This window comes from Pithys albifrons, chromosome 3 (assembly GCF_047495875.1).
Source record: "Pithys albifrons albifrons isolate INPA30051 chromosome 3, PitAlb_v1, whole genome shotgun sequence".
Lineage (NCBI taxonomy): Eukaryota > Metazoa > Chordata > Aves > Passeriformes > Thamnophilidae > Pithys > Pithys albifrons.
In genome coordinates, this window is record NC_092460.1 from 24,505,827 (window position 1) to 24,532,220 (window position 26,394).

Here is a 26,394-nt window from a genome sequence, read left to right on the forward strand (position 1 = left end):
TGTCCCTGCTTCCTCCCTTGTGGCCACATGGAAGTGTAGCCATCTCAGAAGTGAAGCCTTCAACTGGCAGGCTCTGTCTGCAAGGGAATACTAGTGATTTGCAAGCACTGCCCTGCACCACTTGACCCCTGTGGCTGAGGTAGTGCAGCAGCCCTCTCATGACGCCAAGGTCTTGCTATAGGTCTCTCAGTGTAACTCAGCTTGCACAGTGGTGAAAATAAACACAGTGCCTCAGAAATAAGTGACACACAGCCAGTAGCAAGCATTTCTCCTGCTGCTCTCTCCTCTAAAATGTGGAGCTCGTGCCTCATATCTAAGCAACCCCCCTCTCTTGATTTTTGATTGACAGGCCATCTCTCCTGCTTTCCATGTCAGTGTTGATACTGATAGTTCTTACTGACAGTTCTCCACTTATCTTATTTGGCCAGCTGTTTGCTGAGTATTGATAGCCTGAAAGAACCTAGAGCAGCCCCACCTTAACTTACACATAACCTCCCTTCTTCCCTTGACCTTGCTCAGGGTGGAGGAGTAGCCTTGTGTGACACAGCCGTTCCAGCAGTAGCAAGCTGTGGGATGTTCCTGGGGTGGAGCATCCTGCCAAAGCCATGTTTCTCCATTGGCAGTAGGTGCAGCCAGAGTTCAGGCACACTGCTAAGTGGGGGTGAGTTTTGGAATTAATGTGCAGTAGGATGGCAGGTAATAAATCATGTGCAACAAAACCAAAGATTGAACCAAGCAGTCTCAGGAGCTATATGGAGGCAATCCATCCATTGTCAGCCTGCAGGTTACAGCCCAGGTGCTAACAGGGCAGTATATTTATTAGCTCATTATTATTTGCAGTAAGTCAATACACCCTTTAATTAATGCCCTACTCTCTTCCCCCAGCCATTGGCAACAAGGCTTACTTGAGCATATATTTATAAAACTATGGGCTGTGCTCAGAAGGGAAATTTAGAAATGCCTATGTAAAACCTGCCTGACATCCTGAATACTACTGTGAAAATTCAGGGTGTACTTGGCTGATGGTCTGAGACTTGCCAGAATACCAGCTTGTCATATGCCTGACAGTTTTGACCACTGAATCCCCCTTTAAGATTGTGTGTGTGGACATAAATTCCAGTGTCTTTCAGTTTGCTCTTTCTTCATGGTAGCTCTCATTTTAGATTCTTTTGTCTACTGTTCAGTTTCTGCTCTGCAGGAAAGAAGCTGTGTGCCCTCTCATGAGATTTAGCTGATATGATGGAGGTGCTCTAAACTAAACTGAAGCAGTAAAAAATTAGTAACAAAATACCTCCCTATTCATCTCTGCTCCTTGGTGAAGAAATTAATTGCTGTTTAATTCTGTGATCATTCAGCTGTGATGATGGTGAAGAGGCCTCTGTAATTTCATTAAGTTCAAGGATAGTTTCCCACTCACAATGCTTCCTCCTGAAAAATAAGAATGTGCCAATTTGTTCCAAGTGTGCTGGTTAGCTGAAAGACAAGTACGAGTTACTGAGATGATTCTATTCTCATTGATGCTGCCGTGGCTTTCTGACAAAAAATTGAAGTTTGGAACAGTGACTTATGCTTTCCTAAATTCAATTTGAGGGTATTATCTCAGTTTCCTAGAGGGCATAAGAGATAATTTGAAATGGAAAATGCCTTTAAATGCACATTCCTCCTATCAAAGTGCTTTGCACCTCATTTCTCTAGAAATTTTGGAAAATATGGCTGGATCAGGATTTGTATTAATATGGCAAATTTGAGTCAAAAAAATTAGATTTTGGAATTTAAAGCTTCAGAACATCAAGGATGATTTGAGAAAGCTCTCATGGCTGAGTGATGAAGGCAAAACTTTAATAAAGACAGGGTGGAAGAATGCTCCATCATGGCAGGGCTGTTATTGCTGTTATTGTCAGCAGCAGCTGGGGGACTGGGGTGGGAAGAGCAAATAGCTGAGGGTGGTCCTTGGATGGAACTGCTTGGGATGTACATTCCCGTCAGAGTGCACTGAGATCATTTGTGCCATGTGGTGACTTCACCTGTATGTGCATGGTACAATAATCCCTAACTCATGGAATCAGCTGGATTTTTGGGGAGGTGAAGGATTGGTGGTTTTTATTGTTGTGTTGTTTGTTTGTTTTAAATCAGATCTCTTAAATAAGAGCGTTTTTAGTGATTTGTCTCAGCTTATTGAAACTGTTTCTTTTTGCTTTCTTAAACAAGCCTATACCTAACAAGCCTTTCCAAGCTTAGAGAAACAAATGTGTACATTACTGCTTCATTGATAAAACATCACAGCACTTCCCTGTGTGATGCAGGGCATGTTCAGTTTTTCCCAGACAATATCAGTCTGTCATCCTTGGAGAGGATACTGTCTGTATAATCCATCCAGAGGCGGCTCTTCCAGTTTCTGAAGTTTATTGCTAATGAGGATGCATATGGGATGTAGTCACTGGCAGGAGCCTCTGCTTCAGGGTATAGTGAGGCCAGCAGACAAGTAAGCAGCCAATTGTATCTGGCTGTTTGCTCTCCCTTTTATCAGAGCTGTTTGGCTGGGCTTCAAGGGTGTTAGAGGGAACTGCAGAGGCTTTGGCTTGTAGATTTGAGTGACAAGGTGTGAGAAGACATGAGGCAAAGCCTAAGAGAAGCAAGAATCTGTGTGTTGAGAGAGGCAGGTTCGAATTCACTGCAAAAGCTGAGGGTTGATTTTGAGGTTTTTTTAATCACTAAGGACTACTGGCAGAGCTTTGCTGAAGAGATATAGAAAGGCATCATTCCAGCAAGGCTGATCAAAACTAGCATTCATTTGTAATAAACTCTTTAACCTCATTAACTTGTAGGTGCTTTGCTGCCAGCATGACCTAGCCTCAGCAGTCTGCTGCCACAGATGAAAATAACCAAATTTTCATCTAGCAGTGGTTATTTATGGCAGGTGCAGGAAGTTTCCAGTGGGTTGCAGTGGATTTTCAGTGATAGAAGAACTGTGTAGTAGTCAGGGCATTACAGCAATTCCAGATTAACAGCCTGTTTTACTAGATTAAATACTAGTTATCTGCCACTCACAGTGAAGTCCTTGACTGCATGTGACACAGGGTACTCTTAGCCCCAAAGAGGAGTCAAATCATGATGTGTATTAGATGAATTTTCCTTGCACTGGTTACATCAGAGTTGTGCCTTGCTGCCGGCTCTACACAAGTGACAGAGGATTACAGTGTGCAATCTGCAGCATGCAATGGGACATGTGGTGGAGGCAGCAAATAAGTAAGCTTGAGGATGATTTGGGTGCCTGAGTTGGAGTACAGAGCCATATTGACAAGAGGTGTACAGCTCTGGAGGCGTTGCAGCCACAGACAGCTCAACTGTCCATGGCCACCATGCTGTTGCACAGAGCTGGGATGGAAGAGGATGCATGTTATCAGTTCACTTGTTGGATTTTGATGGTAAGTGAAAGCCAACCAACAGTCATTGTAAGCTAAATGGCAATGACTGTATCAAACAGTCATTGAAGACAAGAATTTGTTATGCCTTCTATTAACCCTTACCAAATTACGTTAGGACTCCTGTTTGCTCCTATTAGCTGGCTTCAAGAGGGCTACCAGTAAGCCGAAGTCCCTGTTAGAGCAGGAGCCAGTATTCAGGTGTTGTTGGCACAAGTATCCATCTCACCTCATTAGGATCAAGTTGACTTTATCACCCCGAGACCCCATATTGTTGAGACAGAGAGCTCTCTTCATGTAGCCATATGAAAGTGAAGATAGCCTGAACTTCCTTCGCTTGGTCTGAGATGTTGTAATCTTCCTCTGACAGAAAGTAGCTTTGGAACTTGCTTTTTGCAGTGGGATAGGTAGTTGTCCTAGTTCTGCAGGAGGGACCAGCTAACCCTGTGTGGGGGTGATCAAAGCTGTGTATTCTACCCCCTCTATTCATTCCCCAAGGTCAGTGGGCCATTAGCAGCAGCTGCCCAGGGAGCCATTATCACTTCACACCCAGCCTGGGGGGGGGGGGCGGAGCTGCTAATGGGCCATCAACAGCTCAACACCCCCTGGCTCCCAGAGTTAATCACCCATTGTGTGAGTCCCCGCCCAGGGGGAGGGACTGAGAGCTCCCTGAGGGTACATAAGGAGTGGGTAAGAAGACCTCGGGAACCTCTCGTCAGATCCAGAGCAGCAGCAGGACCTTGACAGGAGGAGATCACCGCTCTCGCCCAGACCACAGCCCTTACCTGCACCAACAGGTTTTTCTTTTCCTTTTGCTCTGGACTTGGGGGAATCACAGGGGTCTCAGCACAAGGGCAAACAAACCCCCTTGGGTTTGTGCCCCAGGACACTGGGCTATACTGCTGGGGTTTTGTGAGTTGGAAGCAATTTCTCTTGTGTGTCAGTGTTGCTATTGTAATATTATTATTAAATTTTAGGTCTGACTTATAATCTCTCTCGTGGTGAGTTCATTTCCCCTGCTGGTTCACCTTTAAACCAGCACATCTTTTGGCGCCCAACGTGGGGCACGAGAGAGAAGTCAGAATTACAATTTCATTTTGTGTATTTGGATACAGAAACTCCCTGACTACCATGTTGCTTGATGTATTCATGTGGATGGTGTATCTGGGCCTGTTCATATTTCGACACATGGGGAACCATGTGCCTATTTTGATGCTCTCTTTAATACCAGGGAGAAGGATCAAAATTGCTTTATTAATATACTATGTTTATGTTGTCATAACATCAGAAGCAATGAATTTCATTGTGAATGTATATTCAGTCTGGTGTGCCTGTCCTGGATTGGGTTGTTACCTCTGGGGTCTCACTAAAAATAGTACCCACACTGTGGGGAAAACAGGCGGAGATGGTTACTTCCACCTTTTCACCTCCGCTACAACAATCATTGAAAATATTGAGCTTTCTTTTGATGTTAGGGACAGTATAATCCTACTGTTAGTGCTGTTAGTGTTTCTTTGTCTCCTCTGTACTGTATACACCATGTTTAGGGTCAGAACTGGGCTTTCTAAGGAGACTTGCTGGAGGCCTGCCCTGGGAGCGGATGATGTTGAGTGGCACGGGAAGTGGGAAGATATGGGCCAGTATTTGGAGACCTTCTCTCCTCAAATGATCTGGAAATTCACCCCAGAACAACTGCAGGACCCTGCCAAAATGCTAAGCTATGTGAAAGGAAGATGCTCTGGTAGTCCCAGAGATGTGCAGCTCACAGCAACCTGCTGGGCCCTGGCCACTGCCTACCGCACACTGCTTGGTGTGGTACAGCATCGTCAGGAGGAGGAGAAAAGGAGCAAATCCACAGGCACCATGTCCACCCAAACCATGGCTGAGTCAGAGAGAAGAGACACATCAACCAGCACCATGCCCACACAAACCACAGCTGAGCCAGAGAGAAAGGGAAACAAATCAACCAGCACCATGCCCACACAAACCATGGAGGAGCCAGAAGGACAACAGAAACCGATAGCAGTTGCCCCTGTCCAGAAAAGAAAATCAAAGACCAAATCAGTTCGTATAGCGCATGACGAGGAAGAGTCAGGACCTTCATCTCAAGCAGAAGAAATGGAGCCAGAAATAATCACCCGGTCCCTATCCCTGGGAGAGCTGCGTGAGCTCCGGAGAGAGTTCACACGACAGGCAAATGAGTCCATCTTGACCTGGCTACTTCGAATCTGGGATGCTGCAGCCAATGACACAATTCTAGATGGGAGTGAGGCAAGGCAGCTGGGATCCCTTTCTCGAGATGTTGTCATTGATCAGGGCATTGGAAAGAGACAGGAAACTCTCAGCCTCTGGCGGTGACTGTTGTCAAGCGTGAGGGAGAGATATCTTTGTAAGGAGGACCTCCACGTACAGCAAGGACAGTGGAACACGATGGAACAAGGTATCCGGTGCTTAAGGAAATTAGCCGTACTGGAGATAATCTTTTCAGAAGATGAGAGATTCCCTAAAAGTCCAGATGGTGTCCAGTGCACATCCCAGATGTGGTTAAAATTTGCACGACTTGGGCCAGAAATGTATTCTCGCTACCTTGCAACATTGCAGTGGAGAGAGGGAGAAGACAAGGTGGGTGCACTGGTCAGCAAACTCAGGATTTATGAAGACACTGTCACTGCTCCATTACGAGCCCACGTCTCAGCTGTGGAAACAAAACTGGCTGAACTGGAAGAGAAGATTAAGGAAGGACTCTTTCAAATCTCTCCAGAACAAACGAGAGTCTCTGCCATCAGAAGCAGGCGTCTCCCAGCTAAGGAGAAAGGGTACACTCCATGCGGCAATCTGTGGTTTTACCTCCATGAGCATGGAGAAGATATGAGGAAGTGGGATGGGAAACCCACCTCTTCCTTAGCAGCTCGGGTACGTGAATTGCAAAGAGGCACAACTAACACAGGGAATTCTTCAAGGTTGAAGGCTGCCCCGGTCTCTCGTGGCCAAGACTCTACCTTTACACTGACTCGTGGATGGTGGCCAATGCTCTGTGGGGATGGCTGGAGCGGTGGAGAAAGGCCGGCTGGCAGCGCAAAGGGAAACCCATCTGGGCGGCTGAGATGTGGCAGGACATCGCTGCCCGGGTAGAGAAGCTGAGTGTGAAGGTCCGTCATGTAGATGCTCATGTACCCAAGAGCCGGGCTAATGAGGAGCATCGTAACAACGAGCAGGTGGATCGAGCTGCCAGGATTGAAGTCTCTCAGGTAGATCTGGATTGGCAGCATAAAGGTGAATTGTTTCTAGCTCGATGGGTCCATGATGCCTCTGGTCATCAGGGCAGAGATGCGACATACAGATGGGCTCGTGACCGAGGGGTGGATCTAACCATGGACAGTGTCTCACAGGTTATCCATGACTGTGATACATGTGCTGCCATCAAGCAGGCCAAGCGGGTGAAGCCTCTATGGTATGGTGGACGGTGGTCGAAATACAGGTATGGGGAAGCCTGGCAAGTTGACTACATCACACTTCCCCAAACACGCCAAGGCAAGCGCTATGTGCTGACCATGGTAGAGGCAACCACTGGATGGCTGGAGACATACCCCGTATCTCACGCCACTGCCCGGAATACCATCCTGGGCCTTGAGAAACAAGTCCTGTGGAGACACGGCACCCCAGAGAGAATAGAGTCTGACAACGGCACCCACTTCAAGAACAGCCTCATAGACACCTGGGCCAGAGAGCACGGCATTGAGTGGGTGTATCATATCCCCTACCATGCTCCAGCTGCCGGGAAAGTTGAGCGATGTAATGGACTGCTGAAAACAACCTTGAAGGCATTGGGTGGGGGAACTTTCAAACACTGGGAGCTGCATTTGGCAAAGGCCACCTGGTTGGTCAACACCCGGGGCTCCATCAATCGAGCTGGCCCTGCCCAATCAGAACTCTTGAATACTGTAGATGGAGATAAAGTCCCTGTGGTCCATATGAGAGGTATGTTAGGAAAGACTGTCTGGGTGAGTCCCACCTCAAACAAAGGCAAACCCATCCGAGGGATTGTCTTTGCTCAAGGAACTGGTTGCACTTGGTGGGTAATGCAAAAAGATGGAGAAACACGTTGTGTACCACAAGGGGACCTAATTTTGAGTGAGAAGAGTTTGTAATGTTTCATCGTATATATGTGTATATATATGTATAGGTAAAAAGGGGATTAATTTGGGAATGACTAGATGGAGTAGAATAAGGGGTGGATAATGTCCTGGTTCAGCAGGAGGGACCAGCTAACCCTGTGTGGGGGTGATCAAAGCTGTGTATTCTACCCCCTCTATTCATTCCCCAAGGTCAGTGGGCCATTAGCAGCAGCTGCCCAGGGAGCCATTATCACTTCACACCCAGCCTGAGGGGGGCGGAGCTGCTAATGGGCCATCAACAGCTCAACACCCCCTGGCTCCCAGAGTTAATCACCCATTGTGTGAGTCCCCGCCCAGGGGGAGGGACTGAGAGCTCCCTGAGGGTACATAAGGAGTGGGTAAGAAGACCTCGGGAACCTCTCGTCAGATCCAGAGCAGCAGCAGGACCTTGACAGGAGGAGATCACCGCTCTCGCCCAGACCACAGCCCTCACCTGCACCAACAGGTTTTTCTTTTCCTTTTGCTCTGGACTTGGGGGAATCACAGGGGTCTCAGCACAAGGGCAAACAAACCCCCTTGGGTTTGTGCCCCAGGACACTGGGCTATACTGCTGGGGTTTTGTGAGTTGGAAGCAATTTCCCTTGTGTGTCAGTGTTGCTATTGTAATATTATTATTAAATTTTAGGTCTGACTTATAATCTCTCTCGTGGTGAGTTCATTTCCCCTGCTGGTTCACCTTTAAACCAGCACAGTAGTATGTGTTTCCAGGCTGCAGTGGTCATCTAGGATGTGTTCAGACATCCTGTGTCTTCTTCACTCTTTAAAGTGCCAGTTTTCAGATGTATTTAATCAACTGTGATGTTTTTTCTTTTCTTTTATTCTGTGCAGTGTTTGAAAATAAAGATAAGATTGTGATCATCATGGAGTATGCGAGTAAAGGAGAGTTGTATGATTACATCAGTGAGAGGCGGCGATTAAGTGAAAGAGAGACAAGACACTTCTTTCGACAGATAGTCTCTGCTGTACATTACTGCCACAAGGTGAGCAAAGGATTTAATATTAAAAGGTGCTATTTGAAGGCTGATTATTGGCATATATTTCAAAGCATGTCTCAGACAACAGCATTCATTATTAAGTATCAGAATGTGATTTTATCAGTACAACAGGAGCTCTTCATTTAAACAGCTACACTGAACTGGTCTGTTTGTAAAGACTAATGATGTTTTCCTGTGTTATGGCAGATACCAGCCGCGCCCTTACTTTAGCCCTATGTTGCATTTTTGCCTTTGAAATAATTCTGACATTGTAAAGCAAAAATTCCAGCCTAAATTAGAGAAGGCATATCATATAACTTCTGCATCATTTATACTAATGCATTCAAATAATGACAGTTTGAAATTTGAATATCCTAATGAAGAAATTTAGAGTAGGAGATACACTTACATGAGAGGAAAAACCAAGAGAAAGGTACGAGGTTCATGTATGAGCTTTAGCATGTACTCATTCTGGGTAAGTAAAAGTAGCTTTTCCAGATGTAGTGGGAGGTGATGTAGAAAGATACTGTTTGCAAATGAGCTTATCCATCATGGTACCAAGTTGGAATCACAATTTAAGCAATTAAACCCAAGGTAGCTGACTGGGTGTCGTCACTGACCTTTAATTCCTGCTTATGAACCAGCCCCACATAGCCAAATCTTGTATGAAGCTTAAGACAATGAGCAGCTGACACAATTTTTTTATTTGAATTTTTAAACACTTAAATCTCTACTTGAATTCTAATAAACAACGGGGTTTTTCAAAGTCGTCACTGCCCAGTGCTGAAAAGTCATTCCTGGTGCAGTTGATTTTCCCAAATTTCTTTAAAGAAGGCTCCGACCTAAGGCCAGCTTGTTCGCTCCCATCCCTAGCATTTACAGTCCTTCCGGATTATAACTCCTCCAATCCACATGGCTGCACATTGGAGGAATGAGGGCTTTTGTAGGGACTAACGTCATTGACAGATATTGTTTTCTGGTGCCTGGGAAGAATATATTGCTTTCACGCAGCAGGGGCAGGATCCAGGATGAAATTAAGTTCCGAAAAGACACCCCCCAGCCCTCTACCCCCCGCCCCCTGCTGTTTTAGAGTCTTTGTGGGAGGACAGATTCCAGTCATCCTTCCCTTAACCACACTTCAAGTGACTAACACAGCCTGTGTCTGTCACTAGTCACTGGGCCAGGAGTGTTATGACAGTGAAATCAGCCCTGAAATGTAGATGCAAGGACCACCCTGCCAGCTCACCTCTAATTTTCCCAATATTTTCTCATGTTCTCCCCCATTTTTTCTTTGTTGTTTCAGAATGGTGTTGTCCACAGGGACCTAAAATTGGAAAACATTCTTCTTGATGACAATTTTAATATTAAGGTAGGATTCCTTTTTTCAGTTTTTCAGAATGGAATTGCATGTTTTGTTACATTTTTATCCAAGGTATTAGAAGAGCTAGTGTTACGGCAACAGCTACTAAGCAACAGCATCTGGCAAGAGGCTCAGGGGTTTGGAGGCTGCGGGAAGACATCACTCATTACCAGTAATACACACTAAATGAAGCTTTGCACACTGTGGAGGAGAAGGCCCTGCCCTGCCATGCATCCTGCCATGATTCCCAATGCAGTGTATATTTACTGGTAGAAAACACTGAGCATTTCATGTAGTTGGGTTTATGGTACAAATGATATTATTGCTGACTTGTTCTGAGCGTAGGAAAAAACTGTTCTGGTCTACAGGATTCAAGTGCCTCCTACAGAACACTATACAGAATGTTCTTTTGATCGTGGCTGGAAAATAAGCAAATAGAGTTTCAAAATAAACCCAGTAAAGCACATATGCTTCATTAGGAAATGGTCTTGGAACTTCAGACTCAAACGTATACTTTGGATAGTGATGTCAATGATGTCATTTTCATGTCATTTCTCCCCAGTGAAAGCATGGGAGTGACCCTTTTTTCCAATCTTTTTTTTAATTGTTAATAGCTATATCTCAAAGTTTAATCATGTAGAGATTTAATTTCCAATGCAATTTCCTATATATATGTATGTTATTTATATTTCTATATAAATTAAGTGTAATCTCCAGGTAGCTGGACCTGTTTCACTTTCAACTTTGTTCCTCCTTGGGTAGCTGGATGTAAGGGTGTCTGATTGTGCGCATCTATAGACAAACAGGCAGAGGGAGGAACCCCAAAGAGTTTCTGCTGACGCTTGAATATCCTTATTTAATTAAAAAAGTAATCAAGGAGCTACTTGTGTAGCCAAATATCTAAATAGCCTGGGTCTTCCTTTTGTCTCCCCTGAAAGCCATGGGGCTGCACACACTGCGTTCTGCACTCCATGCTGGAGAGATTGTCTTCATTTTAAGCTGATGTGCAATGGAAATGAAAAGTAACATGTGGTAGCTGCCATCTGTGTAACACTGATGACAGAAGCTAACTTGGATCAACTAGTGGATTAAAGGCACATAAATATGTGGTTTCCAAAAATACTCTTTTACAGAAGGCCCATCCAATGCAATTTTTGGACGTTTTGCTGTTAGCATCCAGTGTCAGAGCAAACCTCCCCACTCCTGTTCCTACAGAGACAAAGGCTGCAGCAGCCAGAGCTGTTCTCAGCAGCCCTGAAAACGAAAAGTAGCCTTTCTAGGACATTGTATACGAATCCGACTTCCGCAGGCAGGATGACCTTTCTTTCCACATTACACGCTAAACTATCTTCCCAGCTAATCAGAGAATTCTTGAGAGAAAACAGGAATTTGAGGAATTTGCTAGCTGCTGTGGGCTGAATCTCTGCACTGTGGTCCTCATATGCAAAACCAATCACTTCCCCAAGCCTCTGGGGAGCTGAGCTTTGTCAGAGGGCTCTGCTCCCGCCCTGTCTTCTTTATGGGAGTCTAATCCTCCTGCGCATACAGCGGGAGAATGGGACGGGGACACGTAGCTCTGTGTTTGGTTTAGACCACAGAGCTGACCCAGAGGCTTCATAGTCACAGATCCATTTCAGCTGCATAGCAAGTGGCACTGCTGTGAAAGAAATTCATGTATCTGTACCTCCCCACATTCCTTCCAGTCGTTTGGACCTCTTTTTCTTGAAGGCCTCCCTCTCCTGAATTGTGTTGTGTTTAAGTTGCTGTGTAGGTATTTTGCTTATTTTCAGTTACTTTCCTCAGTTACTTCTCTTCAGTCTTAAGACCTCTGAGCAGGCAAGGCTGCCTTGGGGTGTGCAAGTGGCTGCAAGCTCCTTTGCTGACCCCTAGTAACTGTATTTGCAAAGGGTCTCATGAAACTGAAAAACAGACTGAACTTGTAGATATTTCTTATATCTTAGAGTCAGTGGTGTTTGAATTTGGATTGGTACAGTTTTCCTTTTTCTCTGTGTTCTCTTTTTTTACACCTTGTCACTAAGGTCAGCTTTAAACACTCTGTGCTGAGCATACTGCCACTATTTTCCTGATGCTGAAGCTTTGAATATGTTGCTATGGTTTCTATGTTACTGCACAGAATTTTACTTCCCATATTTTTTTTTGTTTCGCTAAACAGTAACCGTTGCCAAGGAAACACATATGGAACTGTAAATTATTTATTAGGAGTAAATTTATTAGGTCCTCATTCTGAGAATATTTATATGTGGTTTATTCAGGCAGAAAAAAATGTGCAGTTTAAGGTTTGGTATTGACTGATGGCTTCAAATACTCAGTGAAAGGCATTTTCTAGAAATGGAGTGATAGTCTTATCTGTACTTTCCTACTGTTTATATTTCATTCAGTGAATTACAAAATCTTATAAAATTGGCAGTTTGCTTCAAAAAATGAGAAAAGTTAAAGGAATTCCTTGGTTCTTGGGTGCAATGTGCAATTAAATATGTGTTTTTGAAGAAGCCAGTGATCTATACATTGTGACTTCCAAAAACATGTCATAGTAATGTGAAGAAAAAATAAAATGTTGTGAAAACAGATCCCTGTATAGCAGCTTAAGCAGTACTTTTAAAACAGGAAATAAAGAGGACAAGTAATCCGTTAGAAATTATTATCCGACCTAAAAGGGCCCCAAACCACTTTACATAGTACTACACTAACTTGGAGACCATTCTTCAGCTAATTAAATGAAGGTCAAGAAGGAGTGTATGGAGACATAATCAGCCTTTTTTATTTTTAAGAGTTATGATGGTGAGTCAAAGTCTCTGGAAACAGACTTATGTGTTAGAGTACAGCAACAAGGAAACACCAGTGTCTGGAACCTGACAAAAATGACACATTTTGAAGAGTTCTGCACATGCACAGGCCAGAGGTGGAGAGTGATGACGGGAAGAAAGTGATCCCATCTATGGTGTATAATTAGGTTTTTCAGGGACTTGGCGTATGTGATACTATTTCCTGCAAACTGCTATGTAAAAATCCCTAAGTGCAGCAAGTATAAGTGAATAAAATGAGTTTCAAACACTTGTGAGACTGAACATGCACACATATCTATGGTGTACATGGGGTTCATCCAGCCAGTTCATCCCTTGATACCTTGCCTTGCTCCCCAGATGCACATCAGCTATGTGGCAGAAATGCAGAGTTTGTTTCTCCTGGGACCTGGCCTGTCTGTGGAGGTCAGCAGTGGGGCACAGTCCTAGAGCTAAATCTAAGACACTGCAGCCTTCTGGGCCAGATGAGTGTTATTTGCTTTCTTACCTTGTTTTCATTGTGCCATGTTCTTTACAAAGGAACTTGGCAGTGAAATAAGGGTTTCTGCACTATGTACAAGCTTCACATTTATGTGCCAGCTGGTAGCAGCACCACCTTAAAATTTACTCCTTTCAACTGTCTGCACTTGGTGACTTCCACCCTGCAGCAGTAGGCAACTTGGAGCTGCCCCATGCTCGCTCTGGGTTCTCGGGGTGGATACAGCTGCTACCCCTACCACGCAGTGGCAGAGCAGCCTCTCACTGGCACTGTCAGCTCGTCAAGAGGACATAATCGTTCATCATCCTAACACAGCTGAAAGTGGACAGGGTCAGACAAGCAGGAGGGCTAAGGCAGCTCCAAAGCATTGCAAAAGTTGTCCTGAGTGAGGCAGTTAGGAAGCCCTTTGTGGGAAGAGATTCATGATGACTTTAGACATTTGCCTTTGGTGGTCTTCAAAAAAACCTTCTGGTGGTGCTTTCTCTTCATTAGTTTTGAAAGGACTGAGCATGCTTGGTTTTGCTTAATTGTAGCTATGGATTAACTAGAACAAATAGCAGCAGGGCAAGTGTGTTGCTGCCTCCATTTGCCCATAGCTCCTGCAGTTTGATCTGATAAGGACCACATGCCCCCAAGCACTGCAGTTCTCCCCAGTGCCTAGGTCTCAAAAAATGCATTCAGGAAGGTGGAGAGCAACTGCTGCCTAGTGTGGCAGCCAGGGAGTTAATGCCTCTTACTGGACTGTCAAAATACTGTGTACCTGCCCCATGCCACAAGCTGCCCCCACAAGGGTCACCTCTGTCGTGCAGCCTGGCACAATGGAGGTGCCTCCTTGTTCACACGAGGGCTGTGGCAACTCCTGGGCTGGGAACTGAACCTAAAAAGAGATGTCTAGCAGAGGCTGACGTAAACCGTATGAACAACCCCAAAGTGATAAAAAGAGAGAAAAATGCAAGTATAATAGTAACATAATCCTACTAACTGCACTTTCTCTTGGGCTGGTAAGGGGACACCAATCAGACTAACCACTAAAAGCCCATGAGGGTTTCGTATATACAGAGTAAGTATATGTAATTGGTATTTACGTTGCTGGAAGTCTCACCGACTACTCATACATTTCATTTGCTTTAAGAGACCTAATTATTTCTCTATCTGCAGTACAGAAAAACAGATTCTTAAGTGGGATAGAACTGACAATTTTCATAAGTGTGAACTTTGTGGAATTTATATTCCACACTTTAACAATAAATTACATCTGGTTTATCATAGCTAGCAGTAAATATGAAACATACACTACTGAAGCCAGGGGAATAAAACTCTACTTCCCTGCTCCTCCCAATTTAGGAAGTTTTTTTGACTTGATGCCTTAGTTCCATTTAACTGCCAAGAACATGAAGTAATGTTGGCTTCTATTAATCGTGTTTTGGGGGGCATGACAGTTTTAATGGGAAAAGCTGATAAACATCAGTCTGTGAGTATGGGAGTGGACTGTAACATAAATACTCTTTTCCTGAATGGTCAAAATGAAAACATGAATGCCCAAGTCTGAGAGTTTCTTAGAGTGAACAATGGTATGTATCCCTATATATATATTCATGGACATCCGCATGCATTTTATACATTCCATGGTGTTAAGGGAATGTATTTTCATAAGGAATCACACTGTGCAGTGTTTGTCCTTGTCTTAGCTGCATCCTGAACTGAAATAAAAATCAATGACCAGCACGAATTTTTAACATTGAAACTCTCCCATTCTTCCCCTGATTGACAAGGCACACTTCATAAGGCTTAAAACCAACTTCCTGCAAGCCAGGCAGGGTGACTTGATAAGAAAGTGGAATTCAGGGCAATTAAGTGCAATCTGAGCCATGAGAATATGTTTGCAGACTGCAATTGTACACCAGCTGTTTTCAATGACATTCCAGCCATACAATGAAGATTTTACAAACTGCATTTATTTAAGGGTTGAATTTTCTGCTGTGGGTTGATAATACATTGTTTGAGGGACTAAGTGAATTCAATCTATGAAAGGATATGGTGAGATGAATTAACATTAATGAACAGGAATCAGTGGCTCTTTGAGTAGGATATTACCAGTCCAAGTTGTTGGAGAAACACCTGCACAAGCAGAACATTAAATAGGGGAAGGTGAAGCTTGAAGTCTTGTATCTGACTTGTGACTTTAAAAATTGAGTGAAAATGATATTTAGAAAAAAGTTTATATTTCTAAAAAGTAAGTATCTAACAACTATATTATATCTATTTATCAAGTGTATGTATGTTTCTGTTTTGGTCTCAACTATGCAATTTTTTGGTGTAGCTGTAGAAGTTCAGATAGCAGATACAAACACTTTTCCTCTCCCTAGAGATCACTAAACATTGCGATTCAACAGTGTTAGAAGCACCGATGATACACGTTTTAGAAAGCCAGGAGTGAATGATACTGCTGATAAATCCTCTTCTTTTCCATTCACTTTGTGTTTTCATGAATTTTTCTCTTGTGAAAATTCCTGGCATTTAATTTCTTTCTGGTAGAAAAGGCATGAATAAGGTGAATAAAACCCAGGGAAAACTGTCTCTTATAGCTATAATACCTTTTTAATGCCTGTGCTTTATGTCTTTTATGTATACCTTATGTTGATAGTGGATGATAACACAAGTATCTCTGTGAAGCAGAAGCATTTGGGATTTAAACAAGCAAAAGAATGAGATGTGTTGCCTTGTGCTGGAGAAACAAAGAAAATGCAAAGGTTGTGGGAGTATTCAATGTTGCTATCCTCAGCTTTTGTTTTGTAAGAACAAGAACAGTGAATTGAAGTAAACAAAATATTTGGACCTGATCCTGCCATTCCTACATGGGCAAAATTCCCAACAGTCTCAAGGGAAGTTTTGTTTGTGTTGGGAAAGCCGGATTTGGGCCCATTGTTTCCATTTAAGAATAAGACGTGTTTATTATCTTGTGATAGATGTCTCATGGGCTTAAGAGCTCAGATTCTTCAGCCCTGTGTCCCTGAATCTGGAAGAGTTAAGACTACCCCGCTTTCTACCTCGTTCAAGCATAGCTATGTTCCAGTGACTTAAAAAATTATTTTTTCTCTAGTTTCCTGCAACACTCCTGCCTCACTCCTCCTGTTGAATTTAAAGGTCTTGGCTTTTGGCTTGCATGTGTGTGATAAGAAGGGTGGTACTTTCTGTTTGCTTTCCTTTGGTATTAATGATTTTACAAGATGAAGAGCAATCAAGTAGACAGCAGGTCTAGCGCCTCTCAGTGTGAGATTGTCTTTGGAAACATATGTGGTTCATCCTGGATAAAATTACTGACTGATGGTTGTACAGTCAGTTGGTGACCTGTCTGTGAATGGAACCAAAGCATCCTTGTTCATAATCAGGAGGCTTTAACCTGGGAACCTTTTCTGAACGATCTCTAGAGAGAAAAGTCAAAAAATTCTGGAGTAAGGGGTTGACCAGGGAGCTTGAGAGATTGTCACATCAAGATCCCTGCCTTACAGCAGAGTCAAATACAACTAAGTCTTTTGTAATAAAGGATTTTTTGTTTCTTTAAGATATCATTAATACTACAGATACCTTTTGCAATTCTATTTGCAGATTGCTGATTTTGGGCTCTCCAACCTTTATCATAAAGACAAGTTTCTGCAGACCTTTTGTGGAAGCCCACTGTATGCTTCCCCGGAAATAGTTAATGGACGACCTTACAGAGGCCCAGAGGTAAGAAGGGTCAGTTTTTCTGTGGTGATATGGGGATGTCTTTGATGATGATGATGATGTTCTCGAGGGCTGGCCTTAATGTGAATGTTATTGTACATGTGAGTTCACTTTGGTCTGTTCCATATTTAAAGTTCTTAAGCTGCCTTAGTTTGCTTTTGTTTGCTTTGCCTGTGAGATGTTCAATACTGGTTTGCCCACCAGCAGGTGCAGCTGGACGTGATGCTGCTCTTGTGGTGCTCGTAGCAGGGAGAAGGGCAGGGATCATCTTTCCTGGGCTTCACACGTGTTGTGTCTTTATTTCAGGTTGACAGCTGGGCCCTTGGTGTATTGCTTTATACTCTCGTTTATGGAACGATGCCCTTTGATGGCTTTGATCACAAAAATCTCATCAGGCAGATCAGCAGTGGAGAGTATCGTGAGCCAACACAGACCTCAGGTATGAAAAGGGAGGGAGTGCCATGTACTGAGCTGATACGAGTTCAGAATGGACGTTTTGTCCAGCCCGTTCCAACATGTTTTGGTGTCATACTAGAATGACGTAGAAAAAAAAGTCTCATCCCCTACTGACTTCATCTGCTATAAATGCCCATCTGGATACAGCTTTTGCCAAAAGCCCTTTCAAAATTACAGTTTTGTAGCAGATAGATTTTGTTCCCTTGGGGAAGCTGTCACAGGCTCTTTTAACTGGATCTGTGGCGGTGGAAGATCTGTCAGCTATGGCTAGTGGAATTGTTCAGGCAAGCTATAAACTGATACAACACACTGGTAAGATCAGTCCTCTAACTACACTGTGGTATATGACAAGCAGAGAGAAGATGAATGATCAGAGCAACACAGTCTCTTACTCAAGAAGGCAGGACAAAATCTGAATTAATACCACAATGTTTGCACTGACTTCTGCTTAGAGGATAGCACATTAAGCAGTCACCTGACAGGAAAGCATCAGCTAAGTCTAGGCTGTTGATTATAATGATTCCTTCCAGCCTTAAATACCTATGTATATATTATATTTAAATGAATATTTGTTATTTGCCATCCCTTTTAATTTTCTCTCTTCTCATTCTCTGTATGAAAATAAACTTCTAAAATACACAGAAGACCACACTGTTTATGGAAAAAGTAAATACAAAAGCGAATATCCCAGTTCCCCTTTGTTTTGCTCCAAGTTTTGTCATTATTAGAGTCAAAAGGTTGGTGGCTTCCTTCAGTAATATAAAACTATTCACTGTATAATACAATACAAATACTAATTGATTTGATAGCCCAGTGTACATTTCCCAGAGTGAATCATATTCTTCTGATAAGAAGCGGTACTCAAATGTGTTTTCTGTCATTGACTGATGGACAAAGCCTTGCCCTCTTTCGCCTCTGCTGTTGTACAGAGCATTATTTTTGCTCATCTGATTGTCTTCATGCTTCCAGTTGAAACTGACAAAGCTAAGAATGCCCATGTTTTAAAAATTTTATATGCCATTCTTTGTCCGTAGATGCTCGTGGTCTTATCAGGTGGATGCTGATGGTGAACCCTGAACGCCGCGCAACGATTGAAGACATTGCCAACCACTGGTGGGTTAACTGGGGCTACAAGAGTAGTGTTTGTGACTGTGATGCCATGAGGGACTCTGAGTCCCCATTGCTGGCAAGGTTCATTGATTGGCATCACCGTTCTACCGGCCTCCAGCCAGAGACTGATACCAAAATGAAGTGCCTTTCTAAGCCCAAAGGTCCTGAAGTCACACTAGAGAGACAAAGGTCTCTGAAAAAATCAAAAAAGGAAAATGACATTGCACAGTCCATCCAGGAAGGAGGAGCTGAAAATGCAACCAAACCCACTTCCAAGAGACCCAAAGGCATCCTGAAGAAGAGGAGCAACAGTGAGCATCGATCTCACAGTGCAGGTTTCATTGAAGGAGTGGTCAGCCCAGTGTTACCCTCTGCTTTTAAGCTGGAGCAAGAGCTGTGTAGGACTGGTGTAGCCATTAAAAGTGTTTTGGAGGGAGAGGTAGCCAGCAAATATGGCACAAAGCAGTCTTCACTAATGCCAAAAAAAGGAATCTTAAAGAAGACTCAGCAGAGGGAGTCTGGCTATTACTCCTCTCCAGAACGAAGTGAATCTTCTGAACTCTTGGACAATAATGATGAGACAGTAAACAGTGACACTTCTCCAGGTGTCATAGAGCCATCCAGAAATGGGTCTTGCAGCCATTCCTGCAGGCGTAAGGGCATCTTAAAACATAACAGCAAGTATTCCACCAGTGGCACTGAATCTGCTTTGATTAGCCCTGACACACCAATGCTGGAGGCCATGGAAGAAGTGGTCCTGCCTGGGGATGCATTACCTCGAAGTTACAGTCGCCCTTCCAGCGTGATTAGTGATGACAGTATTTTGTCCAGTGACTCCTTTGATTTGCTGGATTTGCAAGAGAACAGGCCAAACAGACAGAGAATACGGAGCTGTGTCTCTGCTGAAAATTTCCTCCAGATCCAAGACTTCGAAGGACTTCAGAATCGCCCACGGCCACAATATCTAAAGCGTTATCGCAACCGTCTGGGGGACAGCAGTTTTTCTCTTCTCACAGACATGGATGATGTGACTCAGGTCTACAAGAAAGCCCTAGAAATCTGCAACAAGCTCAACTAGCAGAGGGAAGATGGAAAAGGAGGGAAGGGAGGTTTTCTGTGTACCTTTATGATGGAGTAAGCCAGGTCACTGATTTGCTGACAATGGTAGGTTTTGCTTCAGAGAATCTGACTGTACCTACTCAGCTGAACTCCTGGTAAAGTAGCCCCAAAGCCATCTCACACTTCTGTAACTTTGTGTCCTCAAAATATTACCTACCTGACCAGAGAAAAAACCTTTGGTCTTTGTGATGGAAGCACATCAGGAGCTAGCTGACAAAAGCATCAAGATTTGATGGCTCAAAGTTAAAGCTAGAGAGAATTAAAATTGGAAGTGAGGAACACATGTTTTGAGAAGTTTTTAATTAATATTGGCTAAGTTTTATCAAGAGATGAGCTGAATTCTTCAAGTCAAATATGGAGGCCTTCTAGAAAGAGAGGCTTTATTTCCCCTGAAGTTACTCATCTGGATACAGTCATTTCACAGTAGGGATCTTTGGCTTGCATTATGCAGGAGGCCAGGATAGGTAGTCAGAATTAGAATCACAGACTATTCTGAGTTGGAAGAGACCCACAAGGATCATCGAGTCCAACTCAAGTCAGTGGCCCCCATGGGGGATTGAACCCATGACCTTGGCATTATTACAACCAAGTTTTAACCAACTAAGATAAGTCACCATGGTTCATTCCACCAGGGTGACCTGAGAGTGGGACAGATAATTTGAGAGACTCATCAGAAAAACACCTGGTGAGGTGTTTGTGGTCAAGGGATGGAGCAGGCATTCAGATTTGGACCCTCCCACAGGGTCTAGATCTATTGCTCTTCAGTGAGTAGAAAATTCTAAAATTATTTGCAACTACTGCTCCTGCCAGCAAAAACAGAGCCACAGAACGATAATGGGAACTGGGAGGAATGGATATTATCAACAGCTAAATGACCTTTTAAGGCATTTTAATTCCATGTGTTCAGTTTGTGACTCCTTCAAAATGGCCATCCAGATGAATGCCCAGATAAAGATAGATCTGACAAAGGGTCTCAAGGGTTAGCTGCCCTCCAATCTAGAGTTCAGTCACTGTCAGCAAATGGTGCCACCTTGCTCTTAGCTTGTAGTATTTGGGGGTGACAGGTAGTTTGCAACCAGAATGTTAAGAAAGGGAAAGGTTGTAGCATGTAGGAAACAGATAGAGGTCAGAAAATTAGTGGGAAGATGCCTTTCTCCAAATGAAAATGTTTCTAGGTAGGTGATAATGAAGCAGAAAGAATTGAGCGTTGAAATGATAATGGTAGATTTAATAACAGAGTTAGCATAAGATTGTGGGCCTGCTTCTATCTAGTGTAGCTGGTACTGAGTGTGCAATGATACCAGTTTGAAAAAAAAAGGGTATGTGTTTATGTTCTCAGACATATCCAGCTATCCAGACTGAAGGCTTCAACTCCCATAAAGGTACAACATGGGTCTACTGGATTACCTGAATGTAAGCCTATATCAGAAAGGCACTATGTGTTTGTCAGGCCTGGGCAAACTGGAATCTTAAGGTCCATTTTAGTCTCATTTCCCTGAGCACATAGCCCCTGGCTTTCTTGGAGGTGCACTGGTGCATTTAAATCACAGGCTTCAGCCTATGGTGTCAAATGATCCACAGCTGCAAAACTTGTATCTACATGCATACCCAGAGCAGAGGAGCATGGGGCAAAGTTCTCGTCTCACTCCTGCCCTGGAACTGTAACTGAAAGCAGAATTTGACTCACCGTGTCCCAAATCCTAGAGATGGTGCAGAAGCCAAATAGGATTCTTCTGGGGATTCCTTGGGAATTGGGGATAACTCCATAAATCGTTGGCATCTGGGGCAGGGAGCTATTTCACTTGCAGATTCCTTATTCAGTGTATCATGGTACTTAAGTCTGCCGGTTCCTCCTATAAATCAAGTGGGCTGCCTAGTATTAAGATGAACCAGCTTGAGTTTCCTAAATCAGGTAATCTGCTTCTACGGAGAACCTTTACTTATTTACTTACACTGGACCAAATCTGACTCTGAAATAAATGGCATCTATACCATGAAATCTCTGAGAGACACACTCTCAGGTGGTCAAGTGAAATCTGGCTCACTGTCATTTGCTTAGGAAGGGCAACTGCAGGTCACTTCTCTACAGATGTGTACCTCTGTATGATAATCAGACATCTCATCTTCTCTCACAAGCCCTGCATGTGCTCTTTTAGGCCATCCCAAACCAATGCCTCATTTTGCAGTGTGTTAACAGGTTTGCTGTGGTGGTTTTAAAACAACTCCACATAGTCTCCTTGGCCTCTCTGAAACAAGGGTGGATGTGCCTTGTAGCCAGGCTTTTAAACTGTGCCCTGGATTCTGAGAGCTGCATCCTCAGCTGGTGTAACTGAGCGCTGTCCCGCTGACATGCTGGAGTATCACTTCGGTGGGGTTACGCTGATTGACTCCTTCCCTGCACATCTGGCACTAAATCTTGAGTGGATTTATAGAGGTTTCAGGATGAAGGGAAGGGAACTCAGCAAGCCATGGCAGGGAAGTGAGGAGCACCCCAAGGCCTTTGCCCGGGCCTGCTTCCTTGTGTACAAATGTGAATGAGTGAGTGACTGCTTGCTGCCAAACTGGAAATGTTATGTAGGGATTTACTGGCATGTTACTGGCATGTTATCATTCCTAGAAGAGAAGAAAAAAACTTGACTGCACATTGTTATTATTAGTGTTGTGATTCTTATTTAATTTTTTTTGTAATACAAAGTCGACTTTTTTATTTGAATTTGTCTTTTTTTTTATTTATTGGTCTGAAAGCCATTTCAAAGGTATAATAATATATTTGGTGTAATTTAATTGGTGCAACATTATTTTACAGCTCTGGCCAAAATTGTTTGGTGTTATTTTTTTGGGTTTTTTTGGTTTTAATCTCCCAATCCTTTGTTGGTTTGAGCATTATGAGGCACACAGGGAAAAACGCTGGATAATCACCCAAAGTGTTTGTATTTTTAATCTGAAACTGTTTTTTATTAAATAAAATGAAGTTAATGTAACTGTGAATAGTCTCTCTCTCCCTTTTCTCTTTTACTGTACTTCAGCATAAGCTAATGCCAAATGGTAATGAACTTGTCATGCAGAAATACAGCAGCATCTCAGCACTTTGTACCAAGTTGTTTATGCAAAGCTTCTTGGCTCGTTTGTGCATTTGAATATAATGTGGGTGGCCACAGACACTCCCATGCTAGGAAGCATTTGGCACTGCAAAGCACCCAGAGCTTTCAGCTATGGAAATGTTTGGTGGAGAAGAGCTGAGTGAGGGTTTTCTGTTGGAGATAAATGAGGTTTGTGGGCCAGGTGCACTGTAGGTGAGACAGAGCTGGCTGGCTGAACAGACACAGCACAGCTCATTTGTAGCCCAGAGACAGATGGTCATAGTCCATTCCCCTCTGTAGGGGAGAGGGACAGTTTATTGACAATGTACCCATAGATAAAATTTAGGGCTTTGGAGCAATTATTTGAACAAAAAAGTCTGGTGGCCATCCACTGCTGTCAAATGAGGGTTGGTTTCACTCAGAGAGCTTTGAGCAGCCAGTATAATCTGCTGTTTAGAGGGGAAAAGGGGAGTCAGCTTTCATTTTTTTGGAGTCCCCATGATAATCAGAAGGCTCTAGATTGTTTTTCTTGGAAAACAGGTGGGCATCATAAAGGAAGCTGGGTGTTAGGTATGCTGCATGTGCTGGGGACTTGTTAAAATAAAAGAAATAGTTGGCAATGTCTTCATGTTGGCTCTGAGGAAGACACCATTAAACTTCACCCTTGATGTAGCCAGCCAAGATATCTGTAGTGCATTTTCTGCTTTTTAAATTACAAGCAGTTTGGCTTAGGCTCCAAGGTATGGATATCATGAAAAAAAGTGCTTTTTTAATAATTAATTTTTTGTCTTGAGATTTTTAAAGCAAGAAGTCATGGCTGTAGGTGCTAGATTTACTCATTACGACTATTTAAAAACCACTGTAAATAAAGTGAAAAAGAGAACGATGCAGAAAGGCAAACAGCTGTTAATGCATTACAAAGAGAATGATTATCTGCTGTATGCTAATTGAGTCGGGAATTCTAAGGTGCATATTCAAAGTCAGCACGTGTGTTCTTGTACCTGAGGTGAAGAAAGTCTAATTATGTGGGTGCTGGGTGGTGGAAAATTTACTGCAAGTCTCCTCTGTAATAGCAATTATGAAACCTTTTTTTTTTAACACACTAGGAAAAAAGTGAAGCTGAGGGCAAACTATTTGTTTCATTTTAAATATAATGACTTTTAAAAGGTTCTGGATGGCTGGGTATCCTGCATATTTGTGGCAGGCTCTGAGGATTCATTATGGATGTGTTTGTACAGCTCTGAGAGTGCACACTTCTGGGGTGAGGTGGGAGCTGGGAGTCTAATTTTCCTTAATTTTACAGAAGTGTACAGAGAGATGACTTAGGTGAAGTTACACAGTAAGTCTGTAGACAGACCTGGTCTTCTTTTATGCTTGCTCCATGGGCATTCCAGTGTTACTCAGGAATCATTGAGTTTTTATGGATTGGACAAGACGGGAGTAAGGAAGCAAGACAAGCCTTGGAAGCTACACAGTTCAGTGATGAAAGCAGTAGTGGGGCTTTTTTTCTTTATACGGCCACGAGTAGTTTTGTCCATTATAACCCTTTGTTAACCAGTTTCTGATCCTGCGAAGCCTGTGCATGTGTGTAGCACGGCAATGTCAGGGATCCCTCTCACTGCTTGCTGAGGGTGGGCTTGCTGAGGGCCAGGGACCAGCTGACATGGGCAGTGCTGCCTGATGCTGAGCACTTGGAGGCCAGCACAAAAACTCCCAGGACAGCCTGATGCCTGGTCTTCAAAGCTCACTGGCCCCAAGCAGAGGGAGAGAACTTGTGCCAACACAGTGGGGTTTCCCAGTGCTGTCACAGCCCCTGAGGGGATGCCCACAAACAGTCCGTAGTGCTGGCAAGAGAAGCTCAATTCAGAGCAAAGTGCTGCAGCAGAATTCCTGGCCATGGGCCTGTGCACTTGGTGTGTAGTTGTGCCCATTCTCACAGAAGAGACTGGTCTCTGTTCAGGAACTCGAGGGGTCTTGAAAGCAAGCTAAATTGGAAGGAAGAGATGGCGGGTTTAGTTATTGCAGAGAGATAAATTTGTTAGCCACTCCATAAGCATGTGTAATAATAAACTTTGCAACATCAGAGCCTCTGTTATGGCTACAGGGTAAGTCATTACCAGCCTTATGAACGGAGAAGTCCAATATTCGTGTAAATTCAGTGTATATGAGAAGCTTATCTGTTTAGTTAAACATCTCGGTGATTCACAGCTCATTTTAATGAGATGCTTCTGAAGACAAATCTGCAGGAATGCTTTTGTGAGCCAATGAAAACTCTGATGTTTGCTAGCATCAGCTCAGGGTGTCTCCCTACCTGTCCCAGGGTTAGCAGTTTCAGGGTTTCAGCTGAAAGTTTTACCACAGAGAACAAGCTGTGTTTCCACTGCATTAATGGTATTTAGAATTCAACTAGGGCTTTTTTTTTTTATTGTCTGGTGAAGTTGTCTTTTCCTCCTTGCCAAACCAAGACATCTTTCTCATAAAAGACTGAGTAATTTGGCTGGAGAAGCAACTTTTTTGGATAGATGATCTGAGCATTTTGTTTCTGGCTATCTCTCTCTAGCCCTTACTCCCGACCCCATATTTCCTGGAATTTCATCAGTGCAGAAAACCTTTGATTTGTGTATCATCTGGCCCTGAACTCTTAAGGAAATTATATTTACTTGCACTGATTCTTAATTGTTCCTTGGAAAAGCATTTTACAAGACAATTTCATGCATCAGTAGAAGACTCCTTGTCCCAAGTCAAGTGCTGGACTTAGAGCTCACACAGAATTGCACCAGGCCTGGAGCCATGAAGGAATTATATAAGTGACTCAAAATAAGGAAATCAGCTGTGGATGCTGGCCAGGGGTGCACTTGTAGGTCAGGACATCACCCTACTTCTTCGTTCAGAAAAGCTGCTCTACTGCCCATGGGAACGCTGGGGTTTTTTGACAGTAAGCACCTCTGAAAACTCATGCCTGAGCTTCCTCCCAGTGCACACCCAGCACTGAAGCCTTTGCTGTCAGACACCACGTGGAAATGTTGGCGTCAACCCGCCTTGACATTTTCTTGTTGCCCTTTCACCTTTCACTTTATCCTATTAACACAAAAAATGTATGTCTCTCTCATGTAGTCCAAATGTTGTTTGCCATCCTGTTTGGTTTTCCTCCATGGACTACGTAGTAGCCTGTCAGGACAGTGGGTTGAACTTTGCTCACAAGGTCCTTTTGCAGCACTAACCCTGGCTATGGCACAACCTCTGCTTTCGAGGCTGTTTGGATCCTTCTGCAGCAGCAGCTCTAGTGCTGGTGCTTTGCAGCAGGTAACTTTACTTCCATGGTGCAGAAACTGAGGATGGGACCTTGAGCTGATAGTGGAGAGCTCTCTGAAAGAGACACCATGCCAAGAACAATTACCAAGCTGGGCTGCCAGGAAAAATAGGTTAGACCAACCAAGTATAAATCCCTAGAAGCCGATGGTGAGGTTATACCCTCCCCAGCAGGAATCCATTTAGAAAACTGTGCTCCTTTCATAGGCTAGGGAAGATGCTATTGCATTTAGAAACACAAGGAAGGAATAACTGTAGAACTGTCTGAAAAGCCAGGGAGGGAGGGAGCATTTGTCTTGTGGCTCTGCAGTACACAGAGTTTATTAACGCACCCTTCCAAACTTGTGCCTCAGAGATAATAGGACA

At 43.5% G+C, this 26,394-nt stretch overlaps 1 protein-coding gene across 2 annotated transcripts in view; it reads left to right on the top strand.

Moving 5' to 3' along the window:
• Positions 1-22,627, top strand: part of NUAK1 (NUAK family kinase 1) — a 54,331-nt gene extending 31,704 nt beyond the window's left edge. For both annotated transcript variants that reach the window (XM_071551037.1, XM_071551038.1), the window contains exons 3-7: positions 8,426-8,577; positions 9,875-9,940; positions 16,838-16,957; positions 17,261-17,393; positions 18,445-22,627. In XM_071551037.1, the coding sequence (XP_071407138.1) occupies positions 8,426-8,577; positions 9,875-9,940; positions 16,838-16,957; positions 17,261-17,393; positions 18,445-19,598 (1,625 nt within the window). In that variant the 3' untranslated portion in view covers positions 19,599-22,627. The remainder of the gene's footprint in view (positions 1-8,425; positions 8,578-9,874; positions 9,941-16,837; positions 16,958-17,260; positions 17,394-18,444) is intronic.
• The last annotated feature ends 3,767 nt before the right edge of the window (positions 22,628-26,394 follow it).